Source organism: Nannospalax galili, unplaced genomic scaffold (assembly GCF_000622305.1).
Source record: "Nannospalax galili isolate Female #2095 unplaced genomic scaffold, S.galili_v1.0 scaffold563, whole genome shotgun sequence".
Classification (NCBI taxonomy): Eukaryota; Metazoa; Chordata; class Mammalia; order Rodentia; family Spalacidae; genus Nannospalax; species Nannospalax galili.
In genome coordinates, this window is record NW_008350459.1 from 1,474,543 (window position 1) to 1,494,968 (window position 20,426).

The window sequence follows — 20,426 nt, forward strand, 5'->3', positions numbered from 1 at the left end:
TCTTTCTTTCTTTCTTTCTTTCTTTCTTTCTTTCTTTCTTTCTTTCTTTCTTTCTTTGCAGTGCTGTAGCTCAAGCCCAGGGTCTCCTGCATGCTAGGCAAGTACTCTACTGTCCACTCATATCCCCACTTCTAAATATTTATTCATATTAAATATGGCCATTGCTGACTGCAGACGGGACTTGTCTGTGTTCTCATAGTATATGACCTTGGGTCTTCCAAAGTACAAATGCATATATTTGTAGTTTATCGTTAACATTTCTCTCTTTAGTTCTTTCTTTATACTGGCTTCAAGTGCCACTCATAAATCTCTAGGTAACTACCTAGGGTCCTAGGGCCAGAGACTGGCCACTCCTGGCATTGTGATTAAAGTCACTTAATACCCAAGGTGCTGACTGATGTCTGGCACAAAGGCTTCACTAAGTGTCCTGTGCCCTGGGACCCAGGGTAGGGCACACTCCAAGCACCTTATTACTGTATGTGGTACCATAGTCCATAGAAAAGTTGAGGATAAGGTGGACAAATGCAAGTACCACTAGTGAGAGACCTCTGCCCATGGTTGGTGCCAGTACAACTTCGAACTTATAGTCAGTTTAAAACAAAGATCCCTCATCTTCCTACTTGAAGATTAGAATAATATTTTTTTCATATGTTTACAGACAGTAGTCAATGAGTTATTGGTGGAAAGGCTCGTGGGTTTGGCTAGTAAGGTGAAGGAATATTACATTTCAGTTGGAAACATATCTCTGGAATGCCAAAACATTTATTCCAAAATCTGACTTCCATGTGCCCCTGGTGGCATGGCCGTCATACGTCTTTTCAGAGCCACAGGGGGTTTGGGGCCAGCGGGGCATTTGAGTCCAGTATCCCAGAAGACTGTTCTTGTTAAATTATATTCCTTAGGAAAAACTACCCCTGGCATATTTCGTAAACTTGATCTCCACACACTTTTGACTGGCATTCTATTTTCGCCATAAGCCTGTGATTTACAGCCACCCCGTTTCCCTTTCAGGAGCAGAAAACATGGTTCACTTCTCCAGGCTCCACAGGTAGGGGCCAAAGGGGGCTGGAGTTTCCTCTTCCAGGAGCACTGACTCCAGCCGTTCCCCGGCTGCCCCTCAGCAGACAGCAGGTCTCCCCTCACTCTGGCTGCCATTCATCCAGCGCTGTGCAGAAGCCCAGCTGCCGTGTCTGCCGGGAGGGGCTGCCAAGTGCTCTGCCTACTGGCTGCTTCCTGAGAATCCCTGCCACTCCACACACAAACACATCCACACACGCTCTGCCTCGACCACACAGGGAGCCACTGGAACATGCGATAACATTCCTTGCTTCCTTCTCCCAGTCTCGGCCTTTGACTTCTGCAAATCCATGGGATATTTCTGTAAAGACCCTCTTGAACCAGCAGGGTAGGATCATTTTTGATTTCTCTCTCTGTAGCTTGAGTATTTTGAGAAAGCAAGTTACCTTTCTGGCCAGTGTCTGTATCCTAGCCGGAATACGGAGGTGCTGCTATTTTTCCACGGGGCTTGTTTTTTTCCTTTCAGGACTTGTAAGATTCTTTGTGCCATTTATATATAATTTGGCAGCCTCAGATTTTTAAAGAGCCCCATGAAGTGATTTTGCATGTGTTTTAAAAAGGCATTTGAAAATTGAAAGTGTGATTTGTGGAAACTAAATCATCCGTGAAAAATTTGCACTGGAAAGTAATGGTTGCTGGCCATAAAAAGAAAGATCTGCGATTCGCCTAATGTGTTTTTAACCCTGTTGTTGCTGTGTTCTGTAGTTATTGAGGCTAAACTCAATTTTAGCTTCATATTTAAATCAGCTTATGGTCAGATCACCCAGGATGGTCTGTTTTTCTAAGAATCAGATAAAATGTGTGCTTAGTAGAAAATACTGTTTAAATGTCACCATTATTAACAGTGACCTTGACATTTCTATGTGTCAGGTACTCTTTGGAGTATTAATGACTGTATTACAGGATATTAAGCTGGGGCAAAGAAAGTTTTTTAAAAAGTAGAAACTATCCAAACTTCTGCATGATGATATAATTGCAAATCTTTTATTAACTGGGGTGTACATGTGCAATTAGATTTTAATTTGAGTTAAAAACTTTTTTCTACTTCTTTGTCATTCAGATATTTGAGTCTGTGTATCTTAGTCCAAGTGAACCCAGAGGGTCCAGTTGTAGAATTCAAGAGCTGAAAGACAGAAATTACTTTTTAAAAGTTGCTGGTCAGACAGACAGGGTAACCTAGTTGACAGAGCTTTGGTTGAGGACCTGAGATTGTTTTATAGGAAAAGGTCGCATTTCAGACTCAGTTTTTTCAAGTTTTGGTTGCATAACCTGTGGCAGGCACGGATACCCATGTGTGCCTAACCAAAGGTTTTTCTGAATCATCATTTGCTTGAGAATTTCTAAAGAGAGCAAGGAAGGTATCCGGGTCCAACCTAAACAGAGAAGTCAGGCTGGGAGCATCTGCGAACGCTTGGCTGGAAGGGAGAGCTTTGGGAGCGTTTCTTCACAGCCGAGAAGGCTGAAGTCCTACTTTGTCCTGACGCGAGGTGCAGCAATTCCTATACCTGCACCTTGCACGTCCCCCCTTCCCTCCACGCCTACTATCAGTGCCTGCCACTGCTAAATATAGCGGTCTGTGGCTGGCTGTGTACGCACCCGCACACCCCATTCTATCTGCCGTATCTCAGTTACAGAGCAGTCTTCCCCAGGGTCATTTTATGTACCCAGTACATATTTCCGGCCAGCAAGAAGCCTGGACCAAACAGAAAGTGAGACAAACAGAGATAGATTGGAGCCTGGCACCGGTACGAGGACAGCACTTCAGAAAAATAGCTGGCCCCTGCCTTTGTCTGGCGCAGTTGTTTCAAACCGAGTCTTTCCTGGGCACCCCCCCCCCCGCGACCCATTGAGTGGTATCCAGCAACGACCAGGAAAGTTAAGTTCAGAGAATCGGGCTCTTGGGTGTCCCGAGTCATGTTTAAAGCCATGTCAGTTCCAGGCAACAGCCCCTGGCCGGCTTCCAGCACCTTTGCAATGCTTACGAGCAGGCGACCGTACTTAAAGTTGGAGAACCCAGAGTGCTGGAGCGCGCTCGCCGGTGCAGCCCTGGCTGGAGTCGGGCCACCAGGCTCATCAGGATCTCTCGGCCCGGGGGGCAGGGGCAGGGCCAGGGCCAGGGCCCTCGTAGCGCTGGGACTAGCGCTGCGCCGCCTCTAACCGCGGGCTGTGCTCTTTTTCCAGGTGGCCCCTCGGCTGCTGAGTCCTTGGTGGCGCGGGGAGACAGCCTGCACCTTGCCCGCGGCCACTGGTCCTGACCATGACCCTTCACGCCAAAGCCTCGGGAATGGCCTTGCTCCATCAGATCCAAGGCAAAGAGCTGGAGTCCCTCAGCCGCCAGCAGCTCAAGATGCCCCTGGAGCGGGCCATGGGCGAGGTGTACGTGGACAGCAGCAAGCCCGCGGTGTTCAACTACCCTGAGGGCGCAGCCTACGACTTCAACGCAGCTGCCGCCTCCGCGCCGGTCTACGGCCAGCCGGGCCTCACCTACGGCCCTGGGTCCGAGGCTGCGGCGTTCAGTGCCAATAGCCTGGGGGGCTTCCCCCAGCTCAACAGCGTGTCGCCCAACCCGCTGATGCTGCTGCACCCGCCGCCGCAGCTGTCGCCCTTCCTGCACCCGCACGGCCAGCAGGTGCCCTACTACCTGGAGAATGAGCCCAGCGGCTACTCTGTGCGTGATGCGGGTCCGCCTGCGTTCTACAGGTACCCGCGGCCCGGGGGGAGGGAGTGCGCGAGGGGACCGCGGGGCCGGGGATGCAGGCCACCCGCACCCCAGAAAAGCCCCGGCAGAGCCCGGGATTCTTTGCCCAGTCCGCCTTCTCTCCAGTGGTACCAGTGGAATAGTAATAATGATAATAATAATAATAGAAATAATGTAACAACAAAAATGTTCTCCTTCCCCAGCAGTCTGCGGGAGCTACAGAGCCGAAAGCTCCTGTTTCCTAACTACACAAGTATTGAAAAACTATCTGAAGGAGCAGTTTTTTGGGGGGGGCTCCCCAAAGCTAATAAACCTGAGGCACTTTGTACCACTAGCAAGGGTCTCCCTTTCTTATTTAAAGGTGGTTTTAGCGGAGCTCAGGAGAGATTTATTGATCATTATTTGGAAATTCTTGTTTTCATGTGTTGGCGTAGTTTCCTTTCATTCAGAGTTTGGGATTGACAGTATCCAAGCTATGCCGGTGAGGATGTGGTTTGGGTAGCGGTACCTGTCATCCCCTTTCCCTCCCTTCCTCATCCCTGGGCTCTGGATAAGGTGGCTTCTCAGAAGAGCCGGTACCAGAGTTGAATGGGTCTCAACAAGTTTTGATTTCTGGCTGAGTTCTCATTAGAGCAGATTGCTTGCGACTTCTGACAGCTGAAATTTATAGGTGTTCCTCGTGTTTAAAACACGCCACATCGAAGCATCAGTGTTTCACAGTAATCTCCTGCAGCTAAGGTACCTGGCCTAGCAGGGAAAGAACTCTCTGGAGTGGCGCACAGGTCAGCTACTGCCTACCCCGCAGGCACTGTGCAAGGAGAGAGGGCAGTCCAGGACACAGGGACACCCAGGACATAGACCACTCTTCGTGACTTAAGAGACAACTGTTTTAGGTTGTCAGTTTTAGTTTCCCCTGAGACAGGGTGTTCATTTTTGCCTTCCCTTTCCTCTCATTTCCCCCTTGTTTTCCGAGGGACCTGCAGAAGGGTTAGGTGCATGGGTCAGGTAAACACCTGCTAGAGGTACCTAGAAGATAGCGATACCTGGGCCAGGTACCAAGGCCTGGGGGCCCACATGCTGCTGAATCAGAGCTAACCCGCTGTTGCCGGCTCTTGGTCTTCCCCAGACTTGTATTGCAAGCCTTGGACGGTTTCTTGTCCACTGTTGTATTTCCAAAGATTTCTAGAGCAGAAGAAACAGGGCTAAGTAACAGATTGACCCCAGGCTACAATGCAGGGTGGACTCTTAAGCATACACCTTAAGCCCCCCCTCCCCCGGGGAACTCTAGAGCATCACCCAACAATGGGGGTCCAGGTCCAGTTATTACTTTCAAGATAAACTGTGAACAGAACTTTTAAAAAGATGGTAGACTCTAATTAATTTTATTTGCTTTAATTCAGGGTTAAACTGAAAGAGAAAATTTCTTCTCCAGATAGATTGTTTTCTGCTGGAAGAACAAAATATAGCGAATAAGTCTAATTCACACAATATTTAAAATTCCTTGATGTGAAGGAAGGCTTTGGTAGAATGTAAATTCCATAACCTTATGGTGGAGCCCCCAAAGTATTTTCTTTTCCACTTAATTTTCAGTTCTTTTACTGCAAATTAATGCCACTGAATTTCAATGGGCACTAATGAGGCTGCTCCTTGGCCAGTTATTTACTGCCTTGCTAATAATTACAACGTGAACATGGGCAAATACAGAGGGGATCGTATTTTATTCAACATCATTCATCATTCCAGTGGCAAAGAATCTCACCCTAATAGAAACTCTTTGCTCTAAATGATGTCCAGATACTTAATGAAATAATACAAAATGACAAGGAACTTTTCAAAGTAAAGTAAAAAAAATGCACAAGTGGAGTTCTAGGTGGAAATGGAGTTTTAGAACGATGGCGTATTTTCTCTAACACCTTTGCTATTTCGTTTGAATTCTGCCTCTTATTACTCAGGAAGAAAGGGATAGGTTTTTTTTTAGAAAAATATTTTTTCTGAGTTTTCCTATTTGAATAAATCTGGGCAACAAAGAATAGGCTCTTTAGAAAAAACTTTATTTTTCTTCAGTAGCTCTCAAAAGTTTTGGGGTTAAACATGTATTTAAAAAAATGTTTCTCATGATCCAATTGATGATGAAATTGGTTTAGTGAGTCTTGGTGTTTTTAATGGGATAAAACTAAAAAGAATAGAAAGTATTAGAATGCATGCTTTGTAGTAAGGGCAGGTTTTCTTTCCTGAAAAGTTGTTTTACCTTTCTGTGCCTCTGGGTTCTGGCAGTGATGTAAGATATATTTCTTACTGCAGGTTGAAGTTAAAGAAGTTTGGAAGACACGGACCTAAAATTTGTTCAGGAAAAAACAAAATCCAGGCAAATGGCCATGGTTTTTTATCTACACGAACTAAAAAACTAAGTTATCCATCTTCATTTTATTTGGCCCTTGTACATTGGGCTGATGCCTCTAGATCAGTTAGACCAAGCTTTATTGTTTCTGATGATAGAATGGGGCTGCTGTGTGAATTCTCCATTGAATGTTTCACTGTGACACCAGGATGTTCGGAGAATTTGTGTAATGGTCACATTATTGAGCATCATGATGTTGTGGCTACTTTCTTCCATTGGCCACAATGTACAGCCACATTTATGTACAAGGAGAAGGAGCATGTAAAAATGCCAGGAGCATGTAATAAAGTGAGAAACACTGTCATGCGTTACAATAACTTTTTGGTTAAGACATAACACAGGTGTTAATGAGCAAGATGTGATTTTGTGGGTTGTATCATACCTAAAATGTCATGAAAATAATTTTATCCAGAATTCCTCTTTAGTTTTCAAATGATTTAGAGATTTTCAAACAAAGCTAACGATGAAATGATGACATTGACCATACTTTAAAAAATTCAGAGTAGGTATTTGATGTTGCCTGAACATTTTTGTTTTATTAGTCAGTATTTCTAAGGGCTGCACTTTGCCCAGTGTTCAACAACAACAACAACAACAACAACAACAACAACAACAAATGAGTGTGCCAGCCTTCCAAATGAGTCAGTTCCCTAACAATTTATATATTTGGATATCTGCGTATTTTGGGTAGCTGGTTTGTCTGTGATCATGTAAGACTGTTTCTCAACTTTGAACAGAAGCCCTGGGGAGAGAGTTGAGTGACTAATGTTCAGGTTTTCAAAATTCTTCCCTTTACTTGAATGAACTGTCCACTCTTTTCTTCTGATTCTTACATTTTTCAGTCATTTGAATTGTGGCCGACTACCTGACACTTTGTTCTGGGCTAAGAATAGTCCAAGAAGCCACACATTGCTCGGGAATGAGTGTCTGTTCAGATGTAAATGGAATCACATCTCCAAGTTCTTTTCCCTTTCCCCCTACCCCCTACCACATGGCTTGTTCCTACCTGCCTTCCAGAGCTCTCAGGAGGACCTGCCACCTATTCTAATCTTCTTTCTCATACTCTGTTAGTTTGGGCCCCGGATCATAATTGTTTATTTACTTTTTCTGAATATATTCAAGGCTATGACACTCTTAATTTGAGAAAATTCAGGTTGAGCATTTTGGTTTCTTATACTTTCTAGAATACAGAAGACAGACAAGAATTTCCAAAGGCAGGGGCAGTGGGCAGTGGGGGAACCCGTGAAAGGTGTCAAACTTCCCATGAGTGATGAAAAACCAGTACTTTGGTGACATGGGACTACATGTGAAAGTCACACATAAGCCACATGAGTGTTAGGTGCTTTATTGCTTTGCCTACATACTAATATTTGTCTGAGTCCATTTGCATATTAAAGAGCAGGAGGGGAGACTAGATTTGAGCAGTTAGGAATTTCACTGCAAATAGAAAATGTTAGGTAACATCTTCGCTGTAAGGCGAATCTTGGTAAAAAAAAATTTTTTTTACCACCTGCAACATTTGTTTGCAGCCTGTTTATCATAAGGAATATTTGTGTTATAAATGCACTGTTAGAATATCTAAAGCCTGAGTGATTATGTGAAAGTGTTTCTGTATGAGGAAATATATGGATTTGAATCATAGTTTTATCAACTGCATACAAGACACAAGGTGAATCCATTGCCCTCCTCCCTGTGACATCAGTATTATTTTTAATGTAACTTTAGAAGAACCCAGTTGAAAGGGCAGTGTGCGGACTGCTTCTCCCCACCTTCCTCCAGGGGATTTTGAACGAAGAACAAGACATGAATGACCCATTCATTTTAATGTTAAGTTTCGGTTCACCCACCCAGGAAAGGAAAACATAGAATAGCTATACTTATTTGGAATCAAAATGCATACCTCCACATCGATGCTAGATAAATCCACAAAATCCACACCAACCGAAGTGAAGGTCTGTAAGGAATTCCACCAAGAGGAATTTGGCAAAGTCAAAGGATAGTTTTATTTTATAGTTTCAACTCTTCCCGTGAACTGATGGATAATGTCATTTTTTTAAAAGAGTACGTGAGTTGTCTGTTTCTTCACCCTGTCTTATGCCTGAGCACTCAAGTGAGCTGGAGGTTAAGGGAAACACCTTTATGATATGTTTGATCTTAGGAGGGGGAAAAGGCATAATTGTTGGGTTCTGTGCCTGGAGAATATTATTAAGAATTCTAAGAATATTTTTTTGCCTTCATTAGTAATATTTAAAATGATGTATACCTTTTTATATTTCACTAGAAACACAAAAGTTAGAGAACTATTTGGGTCCCAAATGATAAAAGTTTGTGTATTTGAATAAATTAGTAATTTCAAGTAAGTTGTGACTGCCACTTGAAATTGATATGGTGCTGCCGCGGTGGTAACTCATGACGATGGGGAGGATGATGATGGTGGTGATGGTGATATACAGAAAACCGAATTATTTTAATATATAAGATTTATTTTGTAAAGCTCTAGTTTAGTTATGTGAAGGTTCCAATAATATTATCGATCATATTAATGCTATGATCTAATTAAGTACCTAAAATTGCTACACGGAAATACAAACAAACATACCCAAACAATGAAGAAATGTAGGCCTCTCCCCTGCCTTTTGAATCATTTAGAGTGACACATGGTGTCACTATTCTGTTCCCTGAATCTTTTTAATCAAATGTATCGATTTTACTAAAGTAGTAGACTTTTTTTCATCCTGTAATTTTCTACTATTTGAAGTTTCTATGCATCATACTTGGAAAAACTATAGAAGTTCACTGAAGTTAATAAAGTTTGTTAAGTAATGCTCAGGAATAGATTCATTCAAATGAGTCCTTAGAATTCTCAAATGGGTTCTTTTGGAGAATTCTGAAGATGTTGTGGATTCTGAGAGTTGTGAGTGGTCTCTTCAACACTTCCCTCCGGTTTGCAAGGTGCAAGATTGTTGGTCCTTAGCTTGTGTTCTTCAGTTCCGTTCTGGTCCTGTGTCCTGCGGCCTGGGCTCCTTCCCTGCTTCCGAAATACCGGCATATTTAGGCGCCCCAGCAGCAGGCTGGGGATGTCCCGTACTATTCAGCAGGCCGGTTTTCTTGATTCTTTAATTCTCTGATAGGTTTTGGATTTCTTCGAAGACCATGGAAACAAAATAAAATTATTATCTCTCAGTTTCCCTCAAGTAATTAATGCTAGAGGCAGCCGTTTGTGCATTGCCCATTTCTTTTCTCTGTGATCTTTTAAATTTTCAGCCCGTTCTCATATTTTCTTGTTTCCTTTGCTTTATCTTCAAATAAATGAAAGCGTTGCACTCCCTTTAGACTCTTGCTGGCTCTTTCTGCCCTACCAAGCTTTCTTGTCTTCTGATTTGGCTCCATCTGCTTATTCTCAGATTTTTCCTTCTACCTTTGCTGGTTTATTTCTTTACACATTGATTTCATCTGTTATTTTAATGACGTTTGGAACAGGACTCGATGCTTCCTCTGTATGATAGGAAACCCAGTGGTGTGAGGATATGCAGCCATAACACAGAATACCATTAACTAGATTGAAAGTTCCAAAAGTGACTCCCTCTCTTGTCTTTATGTATAGAAACATGAAGCAAAATAAGGAAGCAATTTGTACTTAGTGGAATTGCTTGGATAGTTTATTTATTCCTTCATGTGGTGCCCTCATTCCAAATTGAGAAACTCGTTGAGGGCATGCTTTACAATAATAATACACACTTATGTGTTCCTAGCAAGGCAAATAGTGGTTTTTTTTATGACAGTTGGGAAATCTTATTGTGCAAATGGTTGACATTTTTAAGTCCAGGGCTTTTTCTTTTTTCTTTTTCTCTCCTCCCCTCTCTCCTCTCCTCTCCTCTCCTCTCCTCTCCTCTCCTTCCTTCCTTCCTTCCTTCCTTCCTTCCTTCCTTCCTTCCTTCCTCCCTCCCTTCCTCCCCCTCCCTCCCTCCCCTCCTCCCTCCCTCCCTCCCTTCCTTCCTTCCTTCCTTCCTTCCTTCCTTCCTTCCTTCCTTCCATCCATTGTATATGGCATGGAAATAAATAAAAGTGCAGCTTGGACTATTTTGTGGACTAGATTTCAGGAGTTCCAGAACCATGCGAATTTGTGCAAGGCATTTATGCCAACTTTGATTTCCCTACTCAATCAATAAAAGCACTCATTTAGAAAACAGTTTAAGTGCATCCATGATTCATTTTACACATATTATGAAGCTATTTTGAGTGGTGATTTTGGGTGAGGCGGTAAAGCTTTCATACGCTTTGTTGTCAGAAATAGAATTAGTTTGAAGGGTCTTTTATGGTGGCTTTGATGTTTGCTTTTGTGGGGAAGACTTTATAAGTGGTTGTATTTATTTTTGCTGGGATAGTTCAAGAAATTTGGAGTACAAGGGTTCATCTCCTAATTTTAATACAATATTTAAGTTAATTATATTCAGGCGTTATTTTCCTTAGTTAGGAAAATTACTGTGGGGCCTTGGGAAGCCTCTTCCATTTCTGGTAGGATCTCTGAGCACTAGTTCAAGCAGATACTTTGTCCAACTCATCTCTGTTCCTTTCAACCCTTATTGAGGCTGTGCACGTGAGTATCTTCAGAAGTTATTGGTGGAGTGAATGGATGAGGGTGGGTGGGAAGCCTCAGCTACACGGACATCTCTCGTGTCTCGCTGGGGAAGACTGAAAGAATGGAACCTGTGACTTTCTCCCTCCTTCAGGAATAAAAATGCAAAGGACTCCATTGGGTATTTCACACACAGTCTGCCTTCATCTGTCACAGACTTAGTACTTGAACATTCATTTGCTTAGTAAAATCTATTTGAAGCCCCAGGTCAATAAGCAAGGTGTTTTCTTGGTGCTCTGCAAACTTGGTAATTTGATTTGCATCTTCCTTACTAAGATTGAACAAGATACTCTGCTTCTCACTTCATATTGTAAATATGTCATTTGGGGGGGGTCTATGAGGGCCAGGATGTTGGCATCTGTATCCTTTTTGGTGGTGATTTTACAGTGTATGATGCATTCAGGCACAGTGATGAAATGCTATCTAGTGTTTCTAAGTAGAACAAGTTTCCAGAGACAAGCTGTGTTCAAGCATGACTTGTAGTATGGTTGGCTGAGTTCAATGTTAATGAATCAACAATTTATATTAAATGAAGTGTTTTAAACAGAAACACACATAAAGCAAGTTTACATATTGATTGATTGGTAAACTGTGACCAGAGGCTCCCAGGGATCCACCCTGTTTTCCTCTCAGAGAGCAAGGGTTTAGTACCCACTAGTTCTTCAATTACAGTGACTTCACAGAAAATAGCTACCAGGAATAGTGAGGGAACAATTAGGATGTGTTTGGGACCCAGGCAGCCTGTGTCTCTATTCTGGTTTGATTTTTGTCTAGCAGTGATCTCTGGCAAGTTACTTAATTGGGTACTGAGGTGTATTCATCTGTAAGACGCCAATCAGAAGAAGAACTACATATTTTGGATGCTGTAAGGATTGAGTTTTTGTAGATGTGTGGTGCTTAAGACACTAACTAGCACGTAACAAGCCATTAGTTCTGCCACTAGTTTTTATTTCTTTCTTCATCTCCCTTTTCTTCCCTCCCTCCCTCCTTCCCTCCCTCCCTTCTTCCCTCCCTCCCTTCCTTCCTCCTTGCTCCTCCCTTCCTTCCTTCTTTCCTTCCTTCTTCCTTCCTTCCTTCCTTCCTTCCTTCCTTCCTTCCTTCCTTCCTTCTTCTTTCCTTTCTTCTTTTTGAGACAAAGTCTCACAATATAGCCCAGGCATTCCTTTAGTTCACGGACCTCCTGTTTCAGTGTCCTGAATGCTGTTATCACCATGCCCAGCAATATTTATTCTTTTTTTTAAAGAAAGATGAGGGGGCTGGAGAGATGGCTCAGTGGCTAAGAGCACTGGCTGCTCTTGCAGAGGACCTGAGTTCGGTTATCAGCACCCACATGGCAGCTAACAACCAAATAGAACTATAGTTCTAAGGAATTCAATACCTTCTTCTGACCTCCACGGGCACTGCATGACATGGGTGCACTTACATACATGCAGACAATACATGTATTTCTAAAAAAGAAGATGAGCACTATCCATCAAAGATGAAGTGAGAAGCTCTTTCAGAGTCCACGTTTGTAACTTCCTTTGGTTTAATTTGCTTACAAGGAACCAATTTTAATGCCCTATTGTGGTGAGAAGTTAAACTTTTCCAACCAGAGGAAGCAGGAAACTAGTATTTCTTGAAATGCTTAGTAGATGCCAGGCACTATGCTGGCAAAGACCAGAACAACTGAAATAACCTGCAAATAAGTAAAAACCATTCGCTCGATAAGAAAGAGGGAGGGGCATTAAATCTGGTGAAGTGAAGCAGTCCTGGGGCAGGAAGGCGAGGCTGAGGTGAGCTGTGTTGGGAGAAGCTGTCACATGTAATGGCAAAGACATTATTCTGTGACTTGGCAAAGGAGCATGTATGGGCATCTACAGGGATGGCTTTCCAATCCTGATGGTTTTGCAGAATCAAGGATGATTACAGAACCATGTAGGTTATTAAAAAATTGCTCAGACTTGGGTGTTATCTCAGAGGTTCTGAAAATTGCTCTGAGGTTAAATCTGGAATAGGCAATTAAGAAAAACAACAACAAACAGCTCTTTAGGGCTTTTCTCTCAGTAGTTTGCTGCTTTGCAATCCCTCTCCTGTCCCTCCTCTTTCCAACTGCTTTAGGTGATGGGGGTCTCTAGTGCAGTTTTAAATTTGGAGAGGTGGAGATGGTGGAAAGGTCCCTGCTGGACCCCAGAGCTTTGTTATGTTGGAACCTTGACGAGCAATATTTACACTGAACTCTGATTTCTCAGTGATCCATTCTGTTCGTTGGATCTCTGGATGTTTGAGGGAGGCAGGGTAAAGAACATAGACAACTGAGACAGTAATTTCTACTGTTCATTTTTCCAAGTAAGATCCAAGGTGGGCAGCTACAGTTGATGCAGATACAAAGAAGACGAAGAGGAAGTTGTGGATTTTAGCCACTGGATATGAAGATGATATTAGGAAATAACCCGGAACATGGATAAGAACCAGCTTATGCTAATTACCTTGCATAACTGGAATTTTCGAAGTGCTTGGATAGTTTAAGGCGATGCAGACTTTCAAACCTCCTCTCAATAGAGTTCTTTTTCTTTTAGCTTTTTCAGGGATTGCTACAGCATCAGGCTGTTAGTGGTAGATATAACCTCTATAAACCATTTTCCTTGTACAATTGCTAAATCTTACACATCAATTAATCAGTTGATTGCATAAGAATTCTAGGTGCATATTTGGAAAGTTCTATGACTTCAGATCCTTGGACGAACCGTTTTTTCTTTAAAAATAAAAATCACATTATTGTAATGAACTCACAAATAAAAACGCCACATAGCTAGATTAAGGCAGGTTCTCATACAACTATTTGCCTACTCCTAAACTCTATGCATCTCAGTGAACTTCTATACAGTTAGAATGGTCATTCTGAAACTGTGGTACTTTGCTTAGGGCTTTACCCTCTCACCATCAGTTATATTCTTATGCACTTATCTACTACCAGAAAGACAGAGCTGTGACAGAGTTATTAGAAAAAACAATTAGTCTCACATGCTCTTTCAGGGTGCCTGTCCTTTTGCCTGTACTCTGTCATTTTTCATCACCTAATATTTCCATTTCTCTGCCTGCTTTCTAAATTCTACGCTATCCCCACGCTTACAAATCTTCAGTGCAGAGGACTTACTTTCAGCTCTCTGAGTATGTGTCCTTCTGTTATGACATGTTTGAAGAATTCTTAATGCACTTAGAACGTATGCTGTTTTAATGTTTCTAATTTCTTTTAAAAGACTAATTTACCATTCAAGCCCTCTAGATTGGCACATCAGCCTTGGGCCTTGCCTGCTAAAACTTTTGTCAATGTTCCTCAATCTTCAAAGTTGTTCCTTTTCTCAGAGACTATGTCTAGAATAAGCAGCTGAAAACAAGATTTTGGAATCTTAGAACTATGTACAGACTTATCTTCTGGATGTCTTCTCTAATGGGCATGCTTCTTTCTTTCCTTTTTTTCACTGTGTAATATTCCTTTAATAAATATAATATTTATTATTTTTTTAGGATTTCATACATGCATACAATGTATTTTGATCACATTTACCACTCCCCACTTCTCTCCCAGTATCTCCCAGATCCACTCCCTACTCCGTATCCCCTCCCAACTTTGTGTAATCCGACCACCAGAGGCCATACCCCTAAAGAAAACTGACCTCCCCCCAAAGCCAACCATTGTCACTAGCTCCTCAGCTAGGTGTGGGCGTTCCTGAGCCCCTCACCATCCCTGCTGGACTAGTGACTGGGTTGATCTTGTGTGGCTACTGTCATGTCCGGGGAAACACTGTTTTTTGCTCCCATTCTTTCTGACCTCTGGCACTTACACTCGTTCCACCCAGTCTTCTGTGATGTTCCCTAAGCCTTGAGGGGAGAGGAAGTGATATAGATATCTCAATTATGGCTGAGCATTCCACAAACAATTATTCTCTACACTTTGACCAGTTGTGAGTTGCTATGTTAGCTACTCTCCACTGTAGTTCTCTTAGGTGGTTTGAGAGCTGAACTAATCTGTGGGTATAGAGATATAAATTTAGAGGAATGTTTACTGCAATGTTCATTTAGCAAAATAAAAGTAGTAGATTCATTCCTAGGACTTACGGGATCCCCAGCTGGATTTTCAGCACCAGGGATGCATTTCCTCCTGTGGCTGTAGGCCTCAAATCTAATTATAAAGTAGTTGGTTATCTCTATAACTACTATTTGTGCCTCTATAGCACCCATGGGTATATCTTGCTATGCAGGTTTTTAATGTAGCTTGCAGGGTGCACATCTGGGTAATGCCCACACTTCTTGACCAACAGGTTCTAGGCCTCAGGAATAAGGGATTAGTACCCCTTTCCTAGCCCAGAGCTCAGTGGTTCTTTGTTTCTGATGCTTAGGAATTGTTATTGGTGAAGTCAAACTAGCTTCTACCCCCGATCTAATGAGTCAAACTTCTTCTAAGAAGTCTGTGTTTGACATTAGGAAATGGCTAACAAGGTTACTCATGGACTCAGGGACTTGTGGGAATATTCTACTTCTAGAAGTTTTGTGTTGACCAACTGTGGTTGACCTAAGGGCAGTGGCAGTCATTCTGCAGCATGACTTAAAAACACAGACAAGACATTTCTTCTCAAATGCCTTGTGTCACTGTCTCCTCTTTCTTGGCATGGTCAGTCCTCTTTTACTGCTGTTGGAAGTTCTGGCCTTTCCACTTTTCATTTTCACACTTTATTTAGTAAGCTTTCTTCTTGCTACCAGAGTACTCTATTCCAAGTGTGTGTAGACCTGATCCCAGCCTCCCCAGTGCTTTCTCACTGGTCACGTGCCATTTCCCTCCTAGTTACACCCTGGCCATTGGATTCCAACCAATCGCCTCCTGTCACAACCAGAAGCTCCTGTTCAAAGGCATATTTAATGGCATTTCCCTAGTCTGTTCCTTATAGGCATCCTGCATGTTCTTTATAGTTTGCTTCCATTTTGCTCTTTCTTTGTTAGGCCATTTCCACTGGGAAGTCAAGGCTCAGTTCAAACACTCCCTCTACCCAGTAGGTTTCCAGTTCCTGTTGTACACATATTTGGTCTTTTTAAAAAAATTTTCTTTATTATAGTCTTCGTGGAATTCCTTTTATTTTGGTTTTAAACAGACTTGTCTCACCTATCTTGTTCAATAGGTGGTGTTAAGATTATATAGATGAGGGGGCTGGAAAGATGTCTCAGCAGTTAAGAGCACTGGCTGCTCCTGCAGAGGACCAGGGTTCAGATCCCAGCACCCACATGGCGGCTAACAACCATCTGTAACTCTAATTCCAGGGGGTCTGAAGCCCTCTTCTGATCTTTGGAGGCTTTGTACGTCATGAGTGCATGTACATACATGCAGGCAATACACTCATACACATAAAAATAATAAATAAAATATTTAAAAATATAGATGAGATTAATTTCTTAGATTTTATTGATATTCTTAATCCACACATGTATTTATTCACTCAAAAAGTATCACTGGATGTTGATCAAGGCCCATCCTATGAAAGGTACAAAGATCAGAAATATTGTTTTCAAGCAGTTTATAGACAGCAAGGGACATAAGCATCTATAGACAAATAACTGTGGAATAAGGGGAAAAAAGAATTCTGTTCAAGAAGAAATTACTAGGGGTGCTGTGGAGCACATTTTAACTAAGTGGATGTTCCAGTTTATTGAGGTAGAGGTTGAAGAGGGTTTGATAGAGCAAGTGACACGTTCAAGAGAGTTAAGAATGAAGATGTGACCATGGAACTGGAGCTGGGAAAGTCTGTGAGGAGATGCTAAGATTTGCTTGCTCTGGTGGTCTTTGAATTTAAAGCCCAGTTCTGTTAGAATACAGACACTCGGAGAGCCACATTGTTGCATTAAGAAAATCAGGGTAAATTATTAAGAATCACAGAGACAAATAATAACACTGATAGCTTGTGTGTTTGAAGGGGGTGTGTTGAGCACAGTCTACAAGGTGCCTTACTGATAAATTTAAGAGGTAATCTTGTTTAATTTTTCTGTCAACACGAACAGCCAGTGCTATTCTTATTCTCATTTATGGACAAAGAAACCAAGTCTTAAGGAGGGGAAGTGACTTGTTAAAAGTCACACAGCCAGAAATTGAGAATTAGGGATTCAAAATGTAGAGGAGGAAGCTGAAGCCTTAAGCCAGCCAACTATTTCTTGGAAAAAGTGATAAGAATCCTTCTGCCACTGGTCAAATCACTGGCCAGTTGGCCTGCTAGATGCTTGCAATGTCTTTATTTTTAATTGTGACAATGCTTTAATCTTAGACTATGTCCTGGGGCTGCTGCTTTTAGTTTTATGGGAAATGGCTATTTTTATGATTCTTACTAAAAGCATGCTTAAACAATTTTCCATTAAGTAGGGGGCTGTTTTCTCTTTTAATATGAGAAGGAACTCTTAAACAAAATCCTAACAACAGTTGCTGTTAGTAACCTTATTTATGTCTCTGCATGTGAACCTCACCAGAGGATTTCAAATCTGGATGGAATTATAGTGTCTGTTTGGTCCAATCCTCTCTCTGCACAGATAAAATCAGAAAACCACAGTGTTTTCATCTGAAAGGGACTCTAGACATAATCCACTTCAACCCCTTTGGTTTTCACAGAAGGAGCCATGGAATCTCAGCATTCTAACTCACAGAGGGAGTTAGCATATCTCCCTACTCTTTTTTATTTTCCACATGAAGAAGCTGAAGTCCAGCGAGGTGAAATGATTTCTCCCCAGGCTCTCCTGTGTCCAACTCTGTGTCCAACTCCTGTCCACTCCTTCACACTTCATAGAAGGTAGCAGAGTCAGTTCCCCTTCACCGGGAAGACCATGCCAAGCTAATTGCTGTAGTTCCGGTGTTTGTAGTGGAAGCACAACAAAGTGGAATGAGGGAATGCCTGATTCTGGTTGCTATGGAATTATTATGATGACCAGACTGAGTGCACTAGCTGCACCTGCACAGGCTGCCCATCTGTTTAATTGGTATATGGTTCATGTGAAGAATGTTAACTTCTACTTGGCAGTTCAGTCTTAGCTTTCTATCAGGAACTTATTTCCTATACTTCCATTTCGATGGTCTCTTCTCAGCCTTCACGACTAGCTCTTGTTTACTTTGTGATTGAAGAATCCCTTTCTTATTTTTCTGTTTCCAGAGCTTAAAGGTTAGGAATTACCTTGCCAGATTTCCTTGGAGACTTAAGCTGATTCTTTTCAGATTTCAAAAGGAGTTGGATGCTATTTTAATTCAGCTATTACCAGTGCAAAAATGAAATTTGCGTTAGTTCACCTTAGTATTGGAACAGTTCAAGAAAGCTAGACTATCTATGTTGAAAATATGTGTCTTCTCTGAGACTCATTTCTAAGCCTAATGGTAGTTACATACTGTTTACTATTAAAATTTTCCCTTTGTGGTTTAATATTGTCTCAGGAAATGAAATGTAAGTTTAATAAGAATAGCAGTTGATGGAACCATATGTTGGAAGTGTAATTAGTGTTGCTGATAAATGTTTAACACATTTATTATGGTTGACTGTTTATAATTGTAGTCAAGCAAAATAATTTGACAGCTTATTCTGCAGAAATTTATATTTACAAGAATAGGGTTTAGAATTAAGCAATGGAATAACATCGTTTTCACTTTAACATTTTTAATGAGTTAAAGAATTATTGGAATTGTCAATTAAAATATTTGAAAAGGCGACAGCAATCATTTCACATTTTACAACACTATAAAGAGAGCATGGAGGAATTAAATATGCTCTGATTAGCATTTTCTGTCTTCTGTGTGTAAAAGCAAAAACATTTGAAGGTAGGGGAGTTACAAGGACTTCTTAAGGCTGGCTTTCATGTTTATTTTCTCTTTTGTGAAAAACTGTAGATCAAAACAAAATTGTTCCCACTAAGGAAATAAACCTATCCTTGTGGTATTTTGAGAGGTGTTTTCCAAGCACCCTGCAGTCTAAGAGTTCTTTGGACACGGGGGATGCTATGTTCAAGAATGTTGGGTCAATGGCAACTTCTAAGTCAATCCTTCCCCATGAAAGATGATTATTTTTTGGACTGGAGAGATGGCTTGGTGGTTAAGAGCACTGGCTGCTCTTGCAGAAGACCTGGGTTCAATTCCCAGCACCCACATGGCAGCTAATAATCATTCATAACTCCAGTTCCAGGGGATCTGACAACCTCCATAGGTATTGCGTGAGATGGGTGCACTTACATACATGCAGGCAATACACTCAGCCACATAAAAAATAAAAACAAATACAATATTGAAAAAGAAAGATGATTATTTTAATCTTGATGTCCAGGCTAAGATTTTCTTTCTCCCTCCTCTTTCTTTCTGACAAGCTCTCATGTAGTCTATGGTGACTTTCACCTTGCTGTATAGTCATCCGTGACCTTGAACTCCTGATCATCATGCCCCTACCTAAGCGTTAGAATTACAGATATGTGTCACCACACTTGATTTTATGCAGTGCCAGGAATCATACCTCATTCATGTTAGGTAAGCACTCTACCAACTGAGATACATGTCCAGTGTAGGCTAAAGCTCTCTATTGGGTTCTATATGAAGGAGAAGTCAGTGGGTGGAAAGAAAAATGATAAAAAGACATAAAACTCCCAGGGAATTTCATTAGCAGGTGAAGAAACTTTTCTTTGGTGACTTATGCTATGTGTGTCATGAGGTGCATTATTCTAACTCCCAGATAATTACAATAAACAAGTGAATATTCATTTAATGTGATCTACTACTTGTCCAGGACCTATTCTTCCATGAGCACTGCCTCATTGTTCAAACAGACTTTGGTCTCTTGAAAAAGTCATGAGTAAGCTTGAGATCATCAACCTTTCTTACAGGCAAGAACCCAAGTATGTAATTACAATGGGACCCACACATCTCTATTGCCTTCCTTGAAAGTGTCATAGTGAGGGCTGCTAGGTCAAATGCAAGTTGCAATTTCAGAAAAGTAACACAACTTTTAAATTATGTGTCATGTGACACATAAACATGATTTGTTTTTCATCTGAAATTCAAATCTGAAATTTTATCCAGTATTCAAAATGGAAGGGCCTTGTAGTTTGTTGGGTCACCTGGCAACCCTTCCCAAGCTGCCTTGCTGTTCATTGTGTTCGGCTTTTGAGACCTGGAGGCCATCCTTTGTGAGAGACACAAACTTTCTTTTCTTTTCTTTTTTTTTGAGACATAACTTTCTGTTCTCTACACAGTTGTTCATTGCCCCTTTCTACTGGAAAGGAGGGGCACTAATATTGATTTTTTTCCACTCATTTTTGCCATTATTATTGATTATGGGAGTGGATATCAGTTTAGATTAAACATGGACTTCGTTGTTATTCAGATAATGATGCCTTGATAGGTATATTTTGATAATTATAAAGATAAAGATAGGTAAAACATAAGGAAAGTATTAGAGCGTATGAGGGGAAAATCAAGAGGCAAGGTCTGGTTAAAAGAGATCTTGCTTGAAAAACTACGGACCAACTTCTGTGATTTCAGTGAGCACTATAGAAATTTAGTGGGTGTCTCTTGGATGTCATAGGGGAATTCTTTTATTGTGTGGCATTATTATATTTTAGAAGATACTGGCTCA

General features: G+C 41.5%; 1 protein-coding gene across 4 annotated transcripts in view; it reads left to right on the plus strand.

Moving 5' to 3' along the window:
• Positions 1–1,268: 1,268 nt before the first annotated feature.
• Positions 1,269–20,426, plus strand: part of Esr1 (estrogen receptor 1) — a 293,257-nt gene continuing 274,099 nt past the window's right edge. For 3 of the 4 annotated variants that reach the window (XM_008847745.2, XM_017801829.1, XM_017801831.1), the window contains exons 1-2: positions 1,269–1,405; positions 3,259–3,777. In XM_008847745.2, coding sequence (XP_008845967.1) covers positions 3,335–3,777 — 443 coding nt within the window. In that variant the 5' untranslated portion in view covers positions 1,269–1,405; positions 3,259–3,334. The remainder of the gene's footprint in view (positions 1,406–3,258; positions 3,778–20,426) is intronic. The other variant, XM_017801830.1, reaches the window with a different exon arrangement.